Source organism: Psammomys obesus, unplaced genomic scaffold (assembly GCF_907164565.1).
Source record: "Psammomys obesus unplaced genomic scaffold, mPsaObe1.curated_primary_1811, whole genome shotgun sequence".
Lineage (NCBI taxonomy): Eukaryota > Metazoa > Chordata > Mammalia > Rodentia > Muridae > Psammomys > Psammomys obesus.
Window position 1 is genome coordinate 16,536,353 of NW_026596109.1, and position 17,756 is coordinate 16,554,108.

The 17,756-nt window shown below is 39.3% G+C and overlaps 1 protein-coding gene across 1 annotated transcript in view; it reads right to left on the minus strand.

Moving 5' to 3' along the window:
* Nucleotides 1–1,000: 1,000 nt before the first annotated feature.
* Clhc1 (clathrin heavy chain linker domain containing 1) overlaps nt 1,001–17,756 on the minus strand; it is a 25,756-nt gene continuing 9,000 nt past the window's right edge. The window contains exons 6-13 of the mRNA XM_055628983.1: nt 15,417–15,618; nt 15,202–15,314; nt 14,570–14,654; nt 12,841–12,947; nt 9,517–9,691; nt 7,144–7,346; nt 3,850–4,029; nt 1,001–1,338 (exon numbers count right to left, since the gene is read on the minus strand). Of these exons, the coding sequence (XP_055484958.1) occupies nt 1,148–1,338; nt 3,850–4,029; nt 7,144–7,346; nt 9,517–9,691; nt 12,841–12,947; nt 14,570–14,654; nt 15,202–15,314; nt 15,417–15,618 (1,256 nt within the window). The 3' untranslated portion in view covers nt 1,001–1,147. The remainder of the gene's footprint in view (nt 1,339–3,849; nt 4,030–7,143; nt 7,347–9,516; nt 9,692–12,840; nt 12,948–14,569; nt 14,655–15,201; nt 15,315–15,416; nt 15,619–17,756) is intronic.

Genomic DNA, 17,756 nt, shown 5'->3' on the forward strand with positions numbered 1-17,756 from the left:
AATCATATGAAGCAGAGGAGAGAAACAAGTTACATTTTGTTGTTGTTAAGAATAGAGAACCGGGCAGGAGAGATGGCTCAGTGGTTAAGAGCGCCGACTGCTCTTCCAAAGGACCCAGGTTCAATTCTCAACACCCACATGACAGCTCACAACTGTAACAGATCTGACACCTTTACCCTAATGCACATTAAAAAAAAAAAAAAAAAAAAGAATAGAGAACCATGGGCTGGAGAGATGGCTCAGAGGTTAAGAGCACTGGCTGCTCTTCCAGAGGTCCTGAGTTCAATTCCCAGCAACCACATGGTGGCTCACAACCATCTATAATGAAATCTGATGCCCTCTTCTGTCGTGCAGGTGTACATGCAAAACACAACACTGTATACATAATAAATAAATAAATCTTAAAAAAAAAAAAAAAGAATAGAGAACCAGGCACTGGTGGCACATGCCTTTATTCCCAGCACTCAGGAGGCAGAGGCAGGTAGAAGTCTGAGGTCCAAGGCTAGCATGGTCTACAGAGTGAGTTCCAGGACAGCCAGGGCTACACAGAGAAACCCTGTCTTGAAAAAACAAACAAAACAAAATGCCAAAATTCTAAACTTCAGTAGGAGTCTGACCTTTGCCGTATATAAATGGCAAAGGTTAGTGCGTGTGTCCATGGATATTGTGACAGACATCCAAGAATGGAGCCATCTTTGAATTAGTAGAACAAAGTTAGTCTAGTTTCCCCCAGATGTCCAGTCTTAAAATACTATTCTACTTTTCTTGTTGAGGCCAACTTGCAGCATGTGACATTTAGAAAGCCAGCACACAGGCAGAATATTTACCACACCTTCTGCAGTTCTAGGTATCAGACTAGATGATAAGAAAGATACCTATCTGGATGTTGGCTTCTTCCAAGGTAAAAATGCTCGTGCTATCCTATGCAGTTATACTCTTGGCCTTGCTTGATATTCACCATAAGAAGTGATCACATGGCAGAAGGGAAGCAGTGTTTCAAGATCAAATGCAAACATCATAATAGAAGCGTGGTTTATTGCGGAGAATCTTATACTCAGTATTTATTTATATTAATTACGCTAACCCTGTTTGCCAGCAATGCCTGTAAAATGTTGTACAAGCGCCCTCAGCTGGTTAAAATATAGAACTACCAAAAAACATGTTCCATTAAGTTGATGGAATCTTCAGAAATATCTGAAACTCCAGCCTGGGATCGAAGAATGGACATGATGTCATTAAAGATATTTTGAAAACCATTCTGTAAACAGACATTTGCCATTTCTTGCCATTTTTCTAAGGGGCAAAATATATCACTCATCACAAGATGCTCTATTACATCTGGAAAAAAAAATACACAGGAATTATACTACAGAATTTCCTCTTAACTTGGTAATCCACACTTAGCAATCCTTCCTTCAAAAATGTCTTGGTCCTGTAAGTTTCATGCTATGACAAGTGCAGTGTTTAGCTCCGGGTTTTGTAAGTTCTTGAACGTTAATTCCTTCTTCTCCTTTATCATTAAGCATGAAATGTGTCCGCTCCACCCTCTAATGTGACTCCCCTTCTGCACTCCCCATTCTCGTCCTGTATGTAAGGTGGGTGCTGTTGAAGCTGTAAGGCACAAGCTCAGAAAGCAAAGCGCGTGGGCCCTTTTTACAGTCCCGGGCACTATAGAAACAGTGAGTACTGGAGCTTTCATGAGCTTCATAAATGTCTTAGTGGTGCTGCCCGAGGGTTTAAGAATCTCATGGCAAACCTTAATCCTTTCTCTAAATAGAGACTTCTTAATCATGTAGTATCTATAACCAATACTTTCCTAAAAGAAATAAAATAGGTTTGCTTTTTGAGGAAATCTCGTCTGATTTACTTCTGAAGGAAAGCTGATAGTGACTCTCGTTGGTGTTTACCAATGTTTACTCGCTTTGTTCTGAGGGTGTGAGGCTGCAGCTGTCAGTGCGTATGTGTGCACCTGACCGAGAGCCCTGAGAACTCCCAACCTTCTATTTTCAGGACGGGGTCTCCTAGTGGCCTGAAGCTTGCAAGGGACTACAGCAGATGAAGCCCCCTGAACCTGCTTGTCTCTGTCTCCCCAGTGCTGGGATTACAAATGTGTACTGCCTGACTTTTTACGTGTGTTCCAGAAGCTGAATACTGAGGGAGATGGAGCTCCCTCCCACTTCAGGAGTCATCAGCTTATGGAACTAATGTCTAACCTATCACCTGCATTACTTAGAAAACTTTGTTAGAGAAGAGTTATCTTTTGATTACTATTATCAATACTATTTTATTTTGAATACAATTGTTATTTTCCTATTAAATAGTTTGGTTACTACCTGTAATGATAAATTCAGAGTTGAATTATCTTCCTATCTCTGAGTTTGAGGCCAGCCTGGTCTACAGAGCGAGTTCCAGGAGAGCCAGGGCTACAAAGACAAACCCTGTCTCAAAAAAAGAAAAAGAAAATTATCTTCCTCAATATATTTTCAGGTAATATACTACTCTTTCTTTGACCTTTGGCAATAATTTGAAAAGTTATGTGCTTAAGCTTCTAGATTAAATTAATAAAAAGGAGAAAATGTGAAATTTGATTAGCTCCTCAACTTCACTGCAGTTAAGATAGAGTATCATATGAAAATCTGCATATAATAGATCTGAAATTTAAATTATATAATCTTTATAGCTAATTAATATTTAATATATATAAGGTTATTGTTAAATTATGTGGTAAATTACATTAAACTTTCATAAGGGTATTACCTCTTACAATGATTATAGCATTCTCATTGAGCATAGTAAAATTTTTTCATTCTAATTCCTTCAACAAACATATCCCATTGCCAACAGATTTACTAATATGATGATTTCCACACTTACAAACTTCTAATGTTAACTCTGGAAAATTTGAGTTAACTTTAATCATCTTGAACTTCTTCATAAAGAACTCATTACTATCTTTTACAACATCACTTGAGTTTACTTACCTACGGTAGCATATTTTACTGAAAATACCTCTTGCCTTTGAGGAGAATAAACTTTTGTCAGACCTTGAAATCAAGTTACTAATATGGCTTAAGAAAATTTAAAACTATGTACTCACTCTGCTGGCCTACTGTATACTCATCCTGTTTTAAGTTTAACCTGCCTTTAAGAAAGCAAGGTAGATGGGAGTGTGGTGCATACCTTTAGTCCCAGCACTCTGGGAGGCAGAGGCAGGTGGGTTGCTGTGAGTTCAAGGTCAGCTTGCTCTACAAAGCCAAGGCTACACAGAGAAACCCTGTCTAAAAGAAAAAGAAAAAAATGTAACCGACCTTACCATGCCTTGGAATTCCCACTCAATCACCTTTTACAACTGACACTAAATGTGTAGTTTTAATCTTAAACTATATACTCTTCTATACCTCTGACCAAAAATGTGTGTATATGCATATAATTATTTGTTGAAAACAGCAAATAGGTTGGAAGTAACCTTAAACAAACAAACAACCCGTAAATGTTGGAAGCAACGTTTGCATACAGATGGATAACATCTGACTGTGGTCTAGTGCTGTTCTGGGTCAGAACACAACTTCTTCCCTTGAAAAGCTGTTAAAGGTTTCTGTAGAAACGTGTTCATTACTCTCCTATACTATACTGTGGTGTTCAACACATACAAAGCAAAGCCCTTTGTGAAGCAACAAGGAGAGACAGATCACACACACACACACACACACACAACAGACAGAGGACAAGCATAGACAACAAAGTACAGACAGATGGCACACAGGGACAGCGGTACCTTGGGCTCACTCTTGGTCTAACTCCAAGTGGAAGCCTCTTTTTCATTCGTAAGTGCGTTATGGACACACTTACCTTTCCCGCCTTTACTGATTTCTTGAATTAGCTGAATGCCGACGTTTTCCATATCCACAGAGAACAGATGAAGCACAGCAAGCCCAAAAGATAAAAATGGTGGTTTTCCATCCTTTTCTTGAATAAGACATTTAATCAACTCAATTTTGGGACATGCTGTGATTAGCTCTGTCAGGTCATCTGAGAGTTAAAGTGAAAAACCAAATCTCACCATCCTAATGTGACAAATCAACTTGCTCTGTCTATAAACAGCTATGTATACACCTGCCAAACATACTTCTAAATCTCCCTTTGATTCCACTCTAAACTCAACAGTATTCTCTTTGACTTTAAGTGAAATAAGAAAAAAGGAAGGACCTCTCAGAACAAAGAGTATCACACAATACATACTAAATACTCCTCAGGGAAAGAAATGTGTTATGATAAACAGACAGGGATTTCAAGCATAACAGACACGAATTCTAAGCATAGCCCACCAGTCACTTCATCTCTGTAACTCTGTTTTCATACCTGAAAAGTACTGCAATTGGAAGGATGTATAAGGTTTCATCTAACACGAGGTTGGGTTTATCTTGTCTGTTTTAAAGTACTAAATCAACACAGCTTCTTTTTAAAACTTATTTATGTATGTGTGTGTGGATGTGGATGTGTGCACTGGTGCAGGTGAGGCCAGCAGAAAAGTGAGAGTTGCTTCTCTCCTTTCACCACCCTAGGGGTTGACCTCAGATCATCACATTAGAGGCAGGTACAGCAACTACTATAACTATGTCCTAGTTGCCAGCACATACCTATTCTCCATTACTTATCTTTGGGAGGCAATGTGCCTGTGACAGCAGAGGTCACCTGTAGGACTCAGTTCTCCCTTTCCTCATCAAGTTCAGGCCAGCAGGCTTGCTCACTTCTTACAGTGCCATCTTGTTCTTACAGAGTCTTGTGCCAACAGTTTACCATTGTTTAAACAGAAAAGTGAGTTCATATGCTTTAATATATTATCTAAACACTGCAACTACATAAAACTACAATTGTGGGTTTTTTTTCCTCTCTCTTTTTTTTCTTTCTTTCTTTCCTTTCTTTCTGGGGGTGTGTTTGAGATGGGGTGTCTCTGTGTAGCCCTGGCTGTCCTGGAACATGCTCTATGGCCTTGAAGTTGGTGATCTGCCTGCCTCTACCTCCTGAGTGCTGGGATTAAAGGCATGCACCAGCACCGCCCAGCTTTTTTTTTTTTTTCAACATAAGACATACCTTTCTAGGCCACAAAGAGATACATTTCAGAATAATTTCTGATTCTTTCGTGCACTATTATAACTATAGTTTGTGTCTAAAAGGCAGTACAGGGTAGTCTAGTGTTTGCTATACAAATGTCATGTGTGCCAGGGGCTAACAAACAGCAGCTAACTGACTTTGCTACTCGCAATTAGTGATTGACTAGAATTCTCACATTACAAGTAAGAAAATAGGCCTAGACATGTTCATTTTCTCTGAGTTGTGCATGATATAATATACAATGGTCTATCTGGTCCCCAGTATTCACACCTTTTCCCCAAGTGCTGCCCTCCATAATTATACATATATATGAACATTATGTGTGCCTGCATGTACATATATATGAACATATGTTCAAACATATATAGAAAGGAAAAACAGGAGACAGGGAGAAGGAAGTGCAATCTATTCTATACAAATTAAAATAAACAATAAAGCAAACAAACAAGAAAATATTTTTTACAAAACTAACACGGTTATGGCTTGAATTTTAATATCTAAAATTAACCAATCTCTATTATACTCAATAGCTACTCAAACTTCTATAAATTGATTTCTTTGAGAATACTATCTGAGGGAGTTAGTATCGAATTAGTGATTTTAAATCTGACCTATTCTCTGTGTAATACTCTTCAGAACCTGTTATCCTACTTGCCAGTGATGTCTGAATCTTCGTATCTCCCATGTGTTGCCCTAATAAACCTGTCAGCTTTTTATTTGCTTCATTCACAAATGCCTAGAACAATGGTTCTCAAAAGACTGTCTATGGTCTACAATGTCAAAGCTCCTCAGTTACTTTTTGCTCTCATTTTCTTACAAATACACGGAGGTATTGTTCAGAGATTACACATATGATATATTACAACAAACTGAGTATAAATTCAGATACAAGGAGACATCTATTTTTCAAGAATTTGTGGGGGACTAGACAACATTTCCCCGCTCCTCCTAAGGTCTCAGTGACAAACCAAAGCTCAATTCCCCCAAAGTTCACCCTGAAGAACCCATGAGTTTATTAAGCTTACTTATAGAGCATGCTGAGGGGTTTCTGGCTGGAGTGTGGGTGACCTCGAAGTGCCCACATGGGAAAGTTTTCACCAGGCATGAGTGATGGTTTTGCCATACATAGAGCCCATGGTGTCTATGGAGTCTAGATGGAGTGGCTTTCCCCTAGTCTTCTCCAGCCCATGAATCAGCGGTTCTCAACCTGTCCACAACCCTGCCATGCCAGCCTGCTCTGTACTGTGTAACTACTGGCCAGTGTGCCTGTGCTCCTCAGCTTCTCTGGGAAAACACGCCCTGTTGCTGGCTATAATGCAGATGTTATAACAAGAGGCACTTCAGACTCAAGAGAAGGACTGCGTGACATCATGCACATAAGCAGCTACTACTGCTCTAACAGTGACGTCAGCTGTGCTGCTGTCATCAGTGAGTGAGAACACTCTTTAGTTCTTTTGTATATTTACTTATTTGTTGGTTTTTTGTAACTTCTTAAAATAGACAAACAGCCTAAAAATAGAGATTGGCTTTCGCCTGAGGAATGTGGGCTGTGAGGACTGTGGTTCCTTAAGCTCACTCTGGTTGAAATTCACAATAAGACATCACTGAACTAAAGTTAGATGACTATTCACAGTTCTCTCAGATCACATTCCATTATAAGCCAGGTAGTCAAAATTCTGAAATAAGAATTATTTCACTAATACTTCATTTATAATTTTAATACATATATGTAGTATATATTATATATGAAAAATTCAGGAATTTAAAAGAATTCTTTATGTAGTATGGTATACCATATGAAGTAAATTTGTCTTTAATGATACATATTTCTAGTAACGGCCACATATTAAATGTTTCCTTTGATAAATGCATAATACATATCATTAAATTCAACTACCTCTTATTCTCATAAAAATTTACAATAGAACTCTATTACTATGCATGAAAATACTATACAAGCTAAGTGTCAGCCAATGCCAGTTCCTATGAGTGGTGCAGAGTTAAACTGTATATAAGCAGGCTTTTACTTACCAAAGGTGAAGTCCTTGAACTGCTGTATGTGTTCCACAGCCTCATGAATCTGACCCTGTTTACACAGGCAAAGAAGAACTTTCTTGTATAGACCACATTTGTTGTAGATAATCTGAGCTAAAGCCAAGCACTTGGGCTTGTAGTATGGGTTCTGCTCCCCATAAGCAAAAATAACATCACCAGCCTTCTCAGAAAATGTCAGCCTGAAGCAAGCAGATCATTAAACCACATGTCAGAATTCCTGATGAGTGGCTGAGATTTTTCAGAAATAACTGAAAATTCAGGACTGTAAAAATGGATTATAAAGAACCTATAGGAACTCTAAGTCAATAAGTAATTGATGATGTGGTAGAAATTAGATACATTTGAGATTGGCAAAACCAAAACCAACCAGCACTTACTCTTTTGGGGAAATAATTTTGGTAAAATTGAGATCAAATTTCTATAAGCACAACTTACTCTCCTGCAAAGACTGACAAAATTTAAATTGCCAAATAAACTAAGTCTGCATGAAACTGGGGTTCTCAATGATCTCCTAAGTTACCTAAAATCTGCTTAGATTCTGAAGAATATAATAATTTTTTAGACATCGGCAAAAGATAGCGGGAATAATCTCAGCCCATAATTAGATCTCGTAAGCATTTGCACTAAAAGGAAAACCCCATCCCTCAATCATAGCCTCTGCTTTCCTCAAGTTCTCTTGTGTGCTCCCTGGCCTACTTCTCCACCCGTGTAAAGGGTGACCAACAGCTACCACAACCAGTGGATCTTAGGGAGTCAGCGCAAGGCAGGAACAGCCCGGGGATGGGGACCTCAGAAGGCAGTGAATGCTTGGGAAACAGGCTTCAGTAAGACAGCTTAATCGGGGGAATCAATGGCTATTTAAACCTCTGGAAAGCAGGTAGAGGCTTTTGGGGTGAGCATACATCCCTGGCTAGGACATGACCTTGTAAGGAAAGAGCAAGTTTTAACTTTGGTGCCAGGCTACATGGCCACCTCAAGGGTAGTCAGGAAGGCTATGTGCACTGGGGCAGGCAGGCTGAGGGCAGGGTGGGAGCTATCCTCCCCCGAGTCTCAAGGTGAGATTTGGGGGTCTGGACACGCCTCAACCTCCCTCTTGCTCCAAGCAGGCTCCCCCAGCAGCACAGCTCCCAAGTCCCATCCCCTAGCACCAGCTCTAAATGTGACAGCACCTGTCAGTTTTAGTTTTTTATAGATAATAAGAAGCAAAGTGTGTGAAGGGGGATACAGCTATATCTATTAGGGGAAATCGAGGAAGCAGTTCTTTTCAAACAGCTGAACTGAATCTCTTCATTTGCTACCATATATAAATGTATGTGCTTACATACGACAGTGAACCAACCATCTGTACTACTGCAGGAATGCCACTCAGACATTCTCAGCAGAAATAAAGGAACAATAGGGCATGATCAGAAAAATCACTTCTATTTAGTGCTTATATGAAACTGTGTTTTAGTTACCTTTTTAATTAATGGCTGCAATATAATAGTGGTATTTGTATACTTCTAATAAAATGACAGTAGCAGTAAAACAAAATCCTGGTACCTCAAACAAATGTCTCAGAGTTGAACACGCAGTAAACTGATACTCTGTTTACTGAGGTGGATAGTTGGAGAGGTAGTTCAAAACTCAGAAGGCTCAAGGTTTCTTTATAAATCAGCCAAGTTGACAGATGAATGTCTGGGCCCTTCCCTCAAGCTGGATAGTGCAGCTAATTGCTTTAGTATGTCCTTGCTTGGCTCCTTCCCGTTCCCTGTGTGGCTGTACTCAGTTTACTAGGAAGCCTGTCCCCATCTCAGCCTCTGGGTCTAGACAAGAGAGCCTACACACACTAGCATAAATCTGCAGATTGTAGGAAATGTGGCTTCAAGAAGCTGCCAAGTGTTCTTCAATCAACCATGGCAGATGTCCTTCCTCGGGATGTATTATCTCTTAGATTGCTCTGCATGTGCCACAGCCTGTCTATAATTGTATTCCTTGCCTTACTACTAACTCTCTGTGTCCATGTCACTCAATTTCCACCTGCCATTGGTGTGCCTTACTTTATCTTGTGAACTTCAGTGACTTGACTTTTAACTTGAGCTCTTTGTGACTGGGCCTTCATAGACACTTTATAATTAATTTCAATGGGGAACTGAAGTAAATCCTAAAATATAGTAGTTATAGCAAAACACTAGCTAGATATAGTGTCACAAGCCTCTAATCCCAGGAGACTGAGATAGAGGGATTAGACCTTGAGACCTGCTCAGCCACACTGAGAAACTAGTGCACAAACTACAACAACAAGCTATTATATTACGAAAACAACCATATAAACATGTTGAATTAAGTTGGCAGTTTAATTTCGCTTACTTTTGCTGGGTGACCCAGTGGGTAACTAAATCAAGCCGTTTTTCAGACAGTCCGCACTTGATTCCCTCCAGGGTTAGGTCAGCACTGATAGGTCGTTTGAAAGCATGACTGGTACTAAATATAGCCTCAAAAAACAAGAGTAATGGCAAAGGCTTTCCTTTAATCTTTCCAATAGCTGTGAAAAGAAAAAGAGAATGAGAAGTTTCAGCCAAATACATTGAGAATTAGTTTGCTTTTTCTTATTTCATATTACTACTTTAATTTCTTTACATTTTCTAAACCTTTTGCAATAGATGCAGAATAAATTCTACATTGTTTTATAATAGTATCACTGTGTAGACTATATGAAGATGGACACAGGGACTGCAGTGATTTGTCTGCAAGCCAAAGTATGCAGCAGCTAAGATATCTCTGAGTTAACGGAAGGCAATGCATGCTAGTAATGTAGACAACTATTCATGACTAAAGATGTTACAGACTATAGAGGAGAACCTACTATAGCGATTTCCATTTCTAACTGTGTAACAAATGCTTATACATACAGATTAAGTGTAGCTCTCGCCCCTCATCAAAGAAGCTTCATTTTTCAGGCAGATAGAGACCGTTACAGAGATACATAACTGGTCAAAATGCAGAGAAAGAGAGCCTGAGGTGCCCAGCCCCCAATGACACCTCTACAACATAACCCCTACAATCAGGAAAGTCAGAGAAGAGGGTGCAGAAAATGAAGACAGAGGACTCCTTGTGCTGATACCGTGTTCTAGACGTTACAGGGAAGCTACACTTACAGAATCTTAAAATATGCTCGCCTAGAAAAGACCCGGATAATGACAACACCAGCTGACATCCCAACATGGATGTGGGGCAAGGGGTGGAGCTCAAAGCCCCCACTAGAGAAGAGCTACAGAGGAACAGCGGCTGTTGGGCGAGGAGAGTCAGCTTTCACCTGGGATGAGCTAGCTCCTGACAGGTTACCCAGTCCAAGTATATGAGCATCACTACATGGATTCAGTAGAGCATGTGAATATGCATACGTGTGTGCACGCACACATACGGGTAACAATAATAATTAAAGAAGAGGTCATGAATTTGAGAGGACGTGGGGGGACATGGGAGGATTTGGAGAGGGGAGAAGGTGGTTCGGAAATGGTGTGACTACAGTGCTCGTGTGAAATTCTCAAAGACACAAGTCTCTAACAAAGACAGGCTCTAAAGGCAGACTAAAGCAGTCAACACTTAGCCACAGCCCCATTCAGGGAACACTGAGGCCAGGCATTACAAGCACAATTGAGCAAGACCTTTCCTGCCCCTTACAATGGCGCACCCCAGATACTGAGAAGAAGTGAAGTACAAGAATAGAGACCCATTCATTGTAGGGCTGTAGAACTCTGGGAGTACTTTCTCACTCACTTTGTTGACCTGTTTAGGATTTACGGAGCACCTGTTGGTACACTGGTCAAGTGTTCACCTTGCACCAAGGTACATTTTACCATGTCATTTGTTCACTTGTCCTACCTGGAAAACTGTTATTAGTGAAGTATTTTGATAAATGTATAACCAATAAAATACAGAAATATTTTTTACAAAAAATACTTTTTACAAAAACAGAGAAAGACAGAAGCTCAGAACCTCAGGGTTGGTGGCAAAGCTACTTTACCTGCTGAGGCACTTCATCAGCCTCATTGAATTTTCTTGGTGTCGTAGTGAAAATTAACTGACCATTATTATGTTTGGGCTTCTCTGTGGGCTCTCTATTCTATTTCACTGGTCTGTGTTTTCATTGGGTTTTTCAGTATTAGGAATTGAATCCGGGGCCTTCCAAATGCTAAGCAATTACTCTCCCACTGAGCTACACCTCCAGCCCTTTTAAATTTTATTTTGAGACAAGAGTCATATTAATTTGCATAGACTAACCTTGACCCTGTGATTCTTTTGCCTCTGCCTCCATAACAGCTACAGTTACAGGCATGTGCCATCACAACCAGCACTATCTGTTTCTGTTCATTACTGTAGCTTCATAATATAACTTTAAATTAGGATGTTGTATCTTTAATTTTTTGTTGTCTCAATTGATGTGGGTACTTAAGGCTTTGTGTTTCTGAATAAATTTTAGGTTCCTTTTAAATTTCTGTGAAAGTGCTGTTGGATTATAGAGATCATATTGAATATCTATATTGCTTTTATTCTTGGTATTTCAACAATATTTATTCTTCAAGTTCACAAGCAGAAGATATCTTTCCATTTATTTGTGTCTTCCTCAATTATTTATTTTCATCACTTAATATGCCCAGTGGCAGATGAATAAATAACCGTTCCCCCTCATACACCCACACATACATGCACACACATGCACAAAGACAGACTCCACATAAGTGGAAAGGTGATTTAGAAACCAAAATCTCCATGAAAGGCTCCAAGTTTTAAAAGTTCTCGGTGGCCTGGGACAGACTCTCCTCTCCTCATTTTGAGTAGACTGACTCGCAAAGCCCCTCTTGTGCCTACCTGAGACACAGCTTGAAGGTAGGTAAGCTGGAAGGGGGCTCTGGGCGAGGGACACTTCTGCAAATCTTCTACTTTGTTTACTTATAGCCTCCTTCTCAAGCTTTCTGCCTGTCTCATATTCCCTGATAGTGAGACCCTGCACCCCAAATAACAACAACAACAATAATAATATAATGCCTGCTCCATGTTCTATCTGTTAAAAAAACTTACCTATGGTAGCGGAAAGCAAATTAGTCATTGCATGGAGTCTAGGAGGAGAGACTGTGGACAGTGATGGGTGTGAGAAATGACAAGAGGAAGACTACCAATGGTCATGAGGGAGATTTGTGGTGATGATGTCATGGGTATGTACATACGACAATGTCATGGGCCGGTACATATGTCAATCTTAGCAAATTATGTACTTTATATGTAGGATTTGGGTCAGGGGTATATCTTAGTGGCTGAGTATGAGGCCTAGCATGTATGAAGCCTTGTATTTCACACTCAGCATCATACCGCCAAAGTATATGACTTATTTCATGTATGTCAGTCTACCAAAACCAAACCAAAACAAAAAAGCTTTTAAAAAGAATATGGAACAAATTTGACAAAAAACATTATAAAATCTTAATGGTGAGCATATTAAAAATACGTTTCTTCATGCTTTTCTATGTAATATTTTATAATTTCATTTAGAAAATAAAATTAAACCCCTGATATTACAGCTAAAAAAATTATAAATAATAAAGTAATGAAGAAGTAGCCTCTCAGAATATTATTTTAATTCTATCAAGAAAAAGAAGCATAATTTGCATATGTATTTTAAAAAGATTTGCTTACCCTTAAATTTATTCATTGTACCAATGTTGTGAAGAATTCTTCTTGGACTGTTTGCTGCAAAACAAGCTGCCTCCTCATATGCATGAAGGGAGATTAATTCGTTGAACCTACAGCCATTGAATTTTTAAACACATTACAATGATACATAAAACCCAAATATTGGAAATTAAGCATAATGTTATAATGGAAAACAAAAAGTAATCCAGTAAGTTAAAACGAAATGTATTCATTATGATGTTCAGTTTTTCTCTAGAATTCTAGAGTTTGTTTTCACCCATTTGTCTCAGTGTTAAGTTCTTATCTTCTAAGTAACTGCCCTCACCCCGTCTCAGATGGGGTTTTTCTGTGTAACCTTAGCTGTTCTCGAGCCTAATCTGTAACGCACTGCCCAGAGTGTTTTTAATGATTTATTTGTTTTAAGTTATGTGCACTGGTGTTTTGCCTGTATTTAGAGTGTCAGGTTCCCTGGAACTGGAGATAATAGACAACTGTGAGCTGCCATGTGGGTGCTGGGAATTGAACCTGGGTCCTCTGGAAGAGCAGCCAGTGCTCTTAACCTCTGAGCCATTTCTCCGGCCCTTCTGAGTAACTTTGAACCTGACCCTGTACTTTGCCCCCCCACAGGCCTCACACAGAAAATAGGAAGGAAGAACATAAGTGAATTTGTACTAAGCTGGAACTTTTTTCCTCCCAGATCATAGAAAGAGTTATCTGCTTAGAAATTTGGCCTAGGGGAAGTAACAGAACACAGAATCAGCCCAGCTACAGTACCAAGAGGTATTTCTGATATTCAGAAGCCAATATTGGTCTGTCAGGTACCAAATTCCTCATCACCACAAGCAGAGACAATAATTTCTGTAATCCTCTACTCTTCCTCCTTCACACAACAAAGCTCCCAAATTATTCCTTAGGAAAAGAAGAGTCATATAGCATCACAAAAAAGTAGAAAAAAACGCCAAAGTAACATTAAGCAAAACGTATAAGACTTTGAATCTCAACAAAGGTTTTCCTCTCCTATGAACATTGGTAGCTGAAGTATGCTGGAGAAATGGCTTTGTGAAGTGCTTGCCATTCAGAATTTTGAACTTGAGTTATCTTTTTGAAATACAAATGCAAATTATACTTCTTTTTCTTGATAGAACAAAAATAGTATTCTGAGAGGCTATTTCTTCACTGCCCCTATCTTTATTATTTATTATTTTTTAACTGTAATATCAAGGGTTTAATTTTATTTTCTAAATGAAATTATGAAATATTACATACATGGAAAAGTGGCATATGCTTCCTCTGACTGTTCTCCCTACCCCATTTTACAAAATAAAATGTAATTAAAAATTAAAAGTATACATAATACAAGTACCTTAATGTTTCATAGAATAAAAATAATTACAAAAAGAGATTGAAATAGGTAGGGTAATCAAAAAGTTTTTTGAAAAAAATTCATAGATTTTCATAGAAATTTATGAAAAAAAAAGGAATTTCTAATGTTTTTCCCTAATCTGTCAATCTAGAACAGAATTTCCAAACCACAAGAGACTAACCTAAAAGCCAACACTCAGGAGGTAGGCAATATGAGGATCAGGAGTTCAAGGTCACCCTGCACTACACAGTGAGGCTTTTTGGGTTGAGATGTCATCTCAAAATAAGCACATAAACAAAAATAAAGGCAACAACAAAAACCTTCTCAAAACAAACAAACAAACAAATCCAAAATATAAATGATATTTACCTTTCAATATAGTAAAGCATAACTAGAGCTTCTTTTGTCTTGTTTGGGTCATCTTCAAATACCTCATCAACAACGTTTTCATCACCTAAATAATGAAAGCACAAATTGTAATGATAGGTCTGGCTGTATAGATAATAAGCATGTTTAGAGCCAATAATAGATTTTACTCTGGACTAAAACAGCACCAGTCTCTTCTTAAAGTGAGTCATTTTCCCTCCGTGGCCTCATTCTTAGGAATACCCTCAGGCTGGTTTGTTTCCCTTCTCTCTCTTTCTTAAAAAGTTACTTAAATTTCATATGCAATGGTGCTTTGCCTGGATGTATGTCTATGAGAGTGTCATGACCTGGAACTGGAGTTACAGCCAATTGTGAGGTGCTACATGGGTGCTGGGTGCTGAGAAGTGAACTCTTAACTGATGAGCCATCCTCATCCCGTTTCTCTCTGTCTCACTAGGTCTATTCTTTCACCAAGCATCTGTCAGGTGCTGAAGAAAGAAACCCTTCGGAAAAGAGAGAGCTAGAGAAGGAAGTATGTTTTTGCTTACATTTTTTAAATTCAGCCTAGGAAAACCTTAGCTCTGGGGGAGAGTGCCTTCTACTGTTCATGCTAATTAAAGACACAGATAAACTACCAGAGATAACTGTGGTGTTCTGAATTTTCTCCATGATTTCTTGAAATGGAATTCTCATGTTATACTTCATCCATGTAGTAAGTATGTGTGAAATAACCTGCAGTTTTTGATGGCTGTAAAAGAAGAGCATCAACAACACACTGAGCTGGGATCACACGGCTGAGTGAGTGAACATAAGCAAAGCCTTCAAAACAGGCAATAACCAATGTTCATACCGAAACTGCAGGTCTTGGTTCACACTTTCAGCTGCATCTCGTCGTTCTAGTAACACAATCATTTCCTCATCTAGATACTCCTTCTTTTGGGCTGGTACATACATTACTGACATATCTTGTTTAAGTTTTTTATGTCTGTCTTCAAGATGTTGCTTATACTTATTGAGAGCTTCCAAATTGACAGATTCTTGGAGAGTCATCCCTACAGGAAAACAAAAACAAAACAAAAACCTCTGAGTCTCATGTAGGATTGTTTACTGTATTATAAAATAATTCAGAGATGTTAAGAGGTCCTTGTAGTTGACTGAACATAAATACAATTATCACAAAATTGTAGTGCTAATAGTCTTTTTTTTTTTTTTAAGATTTATTTATTAGGTATATAGTGTTCTGCCTTTATGTACCCTTGCACATCAGAAGAGGGCACCAGATCTCATTATAGATGGTTGTGAGCCACCATGTGGGTGCTGGGAATTGAACTCAGGACCTTTGGAAGAGCAGCCAGTGCTCTTAACCTCTGAGCCATCTCTCTAGCCCCGCTAATAGTCTTGTGTGTGTGTGTTTACATCTATTTATTTGTTTTATTGTGGTGCTGAGACCCTGGCCTTATACAAATTAGGCAAATTCTCAAACTGCTGCTGAGTTTTATATAGCACCAAGGACAGTTCAGTGAAGCCTGCGTCTTTGCGAGAGCATCCAATGATTGAGGAACTGATGCCTATCAAATCTTGAGTTGTCTCTTACTCTTGAAATGTCCCTTATGTTTACTACACACCCTCTGTGAGTTCAAGATCAGCCTGGTCTCATAGAGAGTTCCAGGACAGCCAGGTTACACAGGGAGAATTCATCTTTTGTTGTTGTTTTGTTTTTGAGACAGGGTCTCTCTGTGTAGCCTTAGCTGTGCTGGGGCTCACTCTGTAGACCAGGCTGGTCTCAAACTCTGAAATCCACTTGTCTCTGCCTGCTGAGTGCTGGGATTAAATGCATGTGCTACCACTGCCTGGGTAGAATCCATCTTTGAAAAAAAAAAAAAAGACACATTTAAAGGGTTGGAGAGATGGTTCATTAGCTAAGAGTACTGGCTCTACTAACATAATAGTGGGTTCAATTCCCAGCACCCACATTGTGCTCACAACTGTCTGTAACTCCAGTTCTAGGGGATCTGATGCCCTCTTCTGACCTACATGGGCACTGGGCACGCATGTGGTGCACAGACATACATGAAAACAAAACATCCATACACCTAACATTAGAAAATAATAAAAACTAAAACATAAAAAAGACACACATCCAAACACACACACCCTAGACTTTCCCCACCCTCAGGGTTAACCTTTTCGATTGTAAGCATTCCCTCCCTCCCTCCCTCCCGCTGAATCTTCTCGGCAGTGAGCCAAAACACTATGTATCCTGTGTTTATTCACATTTATTATTTGAAGTTTGCTAGTCACAATTTTGCATTTAAAAGTAAATATAATCCCTACTATTACCAAATGCAAGAGAATTCAACGTCCTGAGTCTTGGAATTTTGTCGTAGAGAGTAGTCATCACCTCAAAGCACACTTTTTCAACCTAGGCCAAGTCTGTCTTGACGCTTCCACCTACTGGTTCACGGTCTTTGGACAGACACTGAGCCTTTAAGGACTGAAGTTACTGACTTCAAATTACTATCCTCAGTCTTGTAAGTCAAAGTCTGTTCATCATATTAATCTCTGAGTCCTACATGAAGCTAGTATATACTTCATTTCTCAAATATAGCAAGATACATTATACATATATATATGTATATACATTATACAAGATCTATACATTAAAGTCATGAAACCAGTCAACACTGACATCACCACGAACAACACTCAGCAAACTTGATGAACTACAATTGTTAATATACCAGTGACTCTCAGGTTTTAGAGTGTACCAGAATAACCAGAATGTCAAGAGAACACCAGCCACTGGGCTCAGTCAGCAAGTCTCTAACATAGTTAAGTCTGAGATAGGACCCACAACTGTGTGTTTGTGTGCACGGGCATACCTGAGTAGCCGTATATACACATGTGTAGATGCATGGTTTACCAGGGGCCTTTTCAAGCCAATGAGCTGCAGGGACCCACTTGCTTGCACTGTCCCTCTGCCCCCAGCGATGGACCACTGGGTAGACACTGGCTTTTCATAGGGAGGGTCTGAGCCTTGAGTCTGCACGGCAAGCGCTTGACTGACTAGCCTCATCAGCCTCAAGTCTTACATTTTGCAAACATGTGTCCTTCCTCACTGCCTATTGGCTGTAATGAGGGGTTGACAGTCAGTACCTAGGCAGGAAGCGGAGGGCGGGCGGATCTTCTA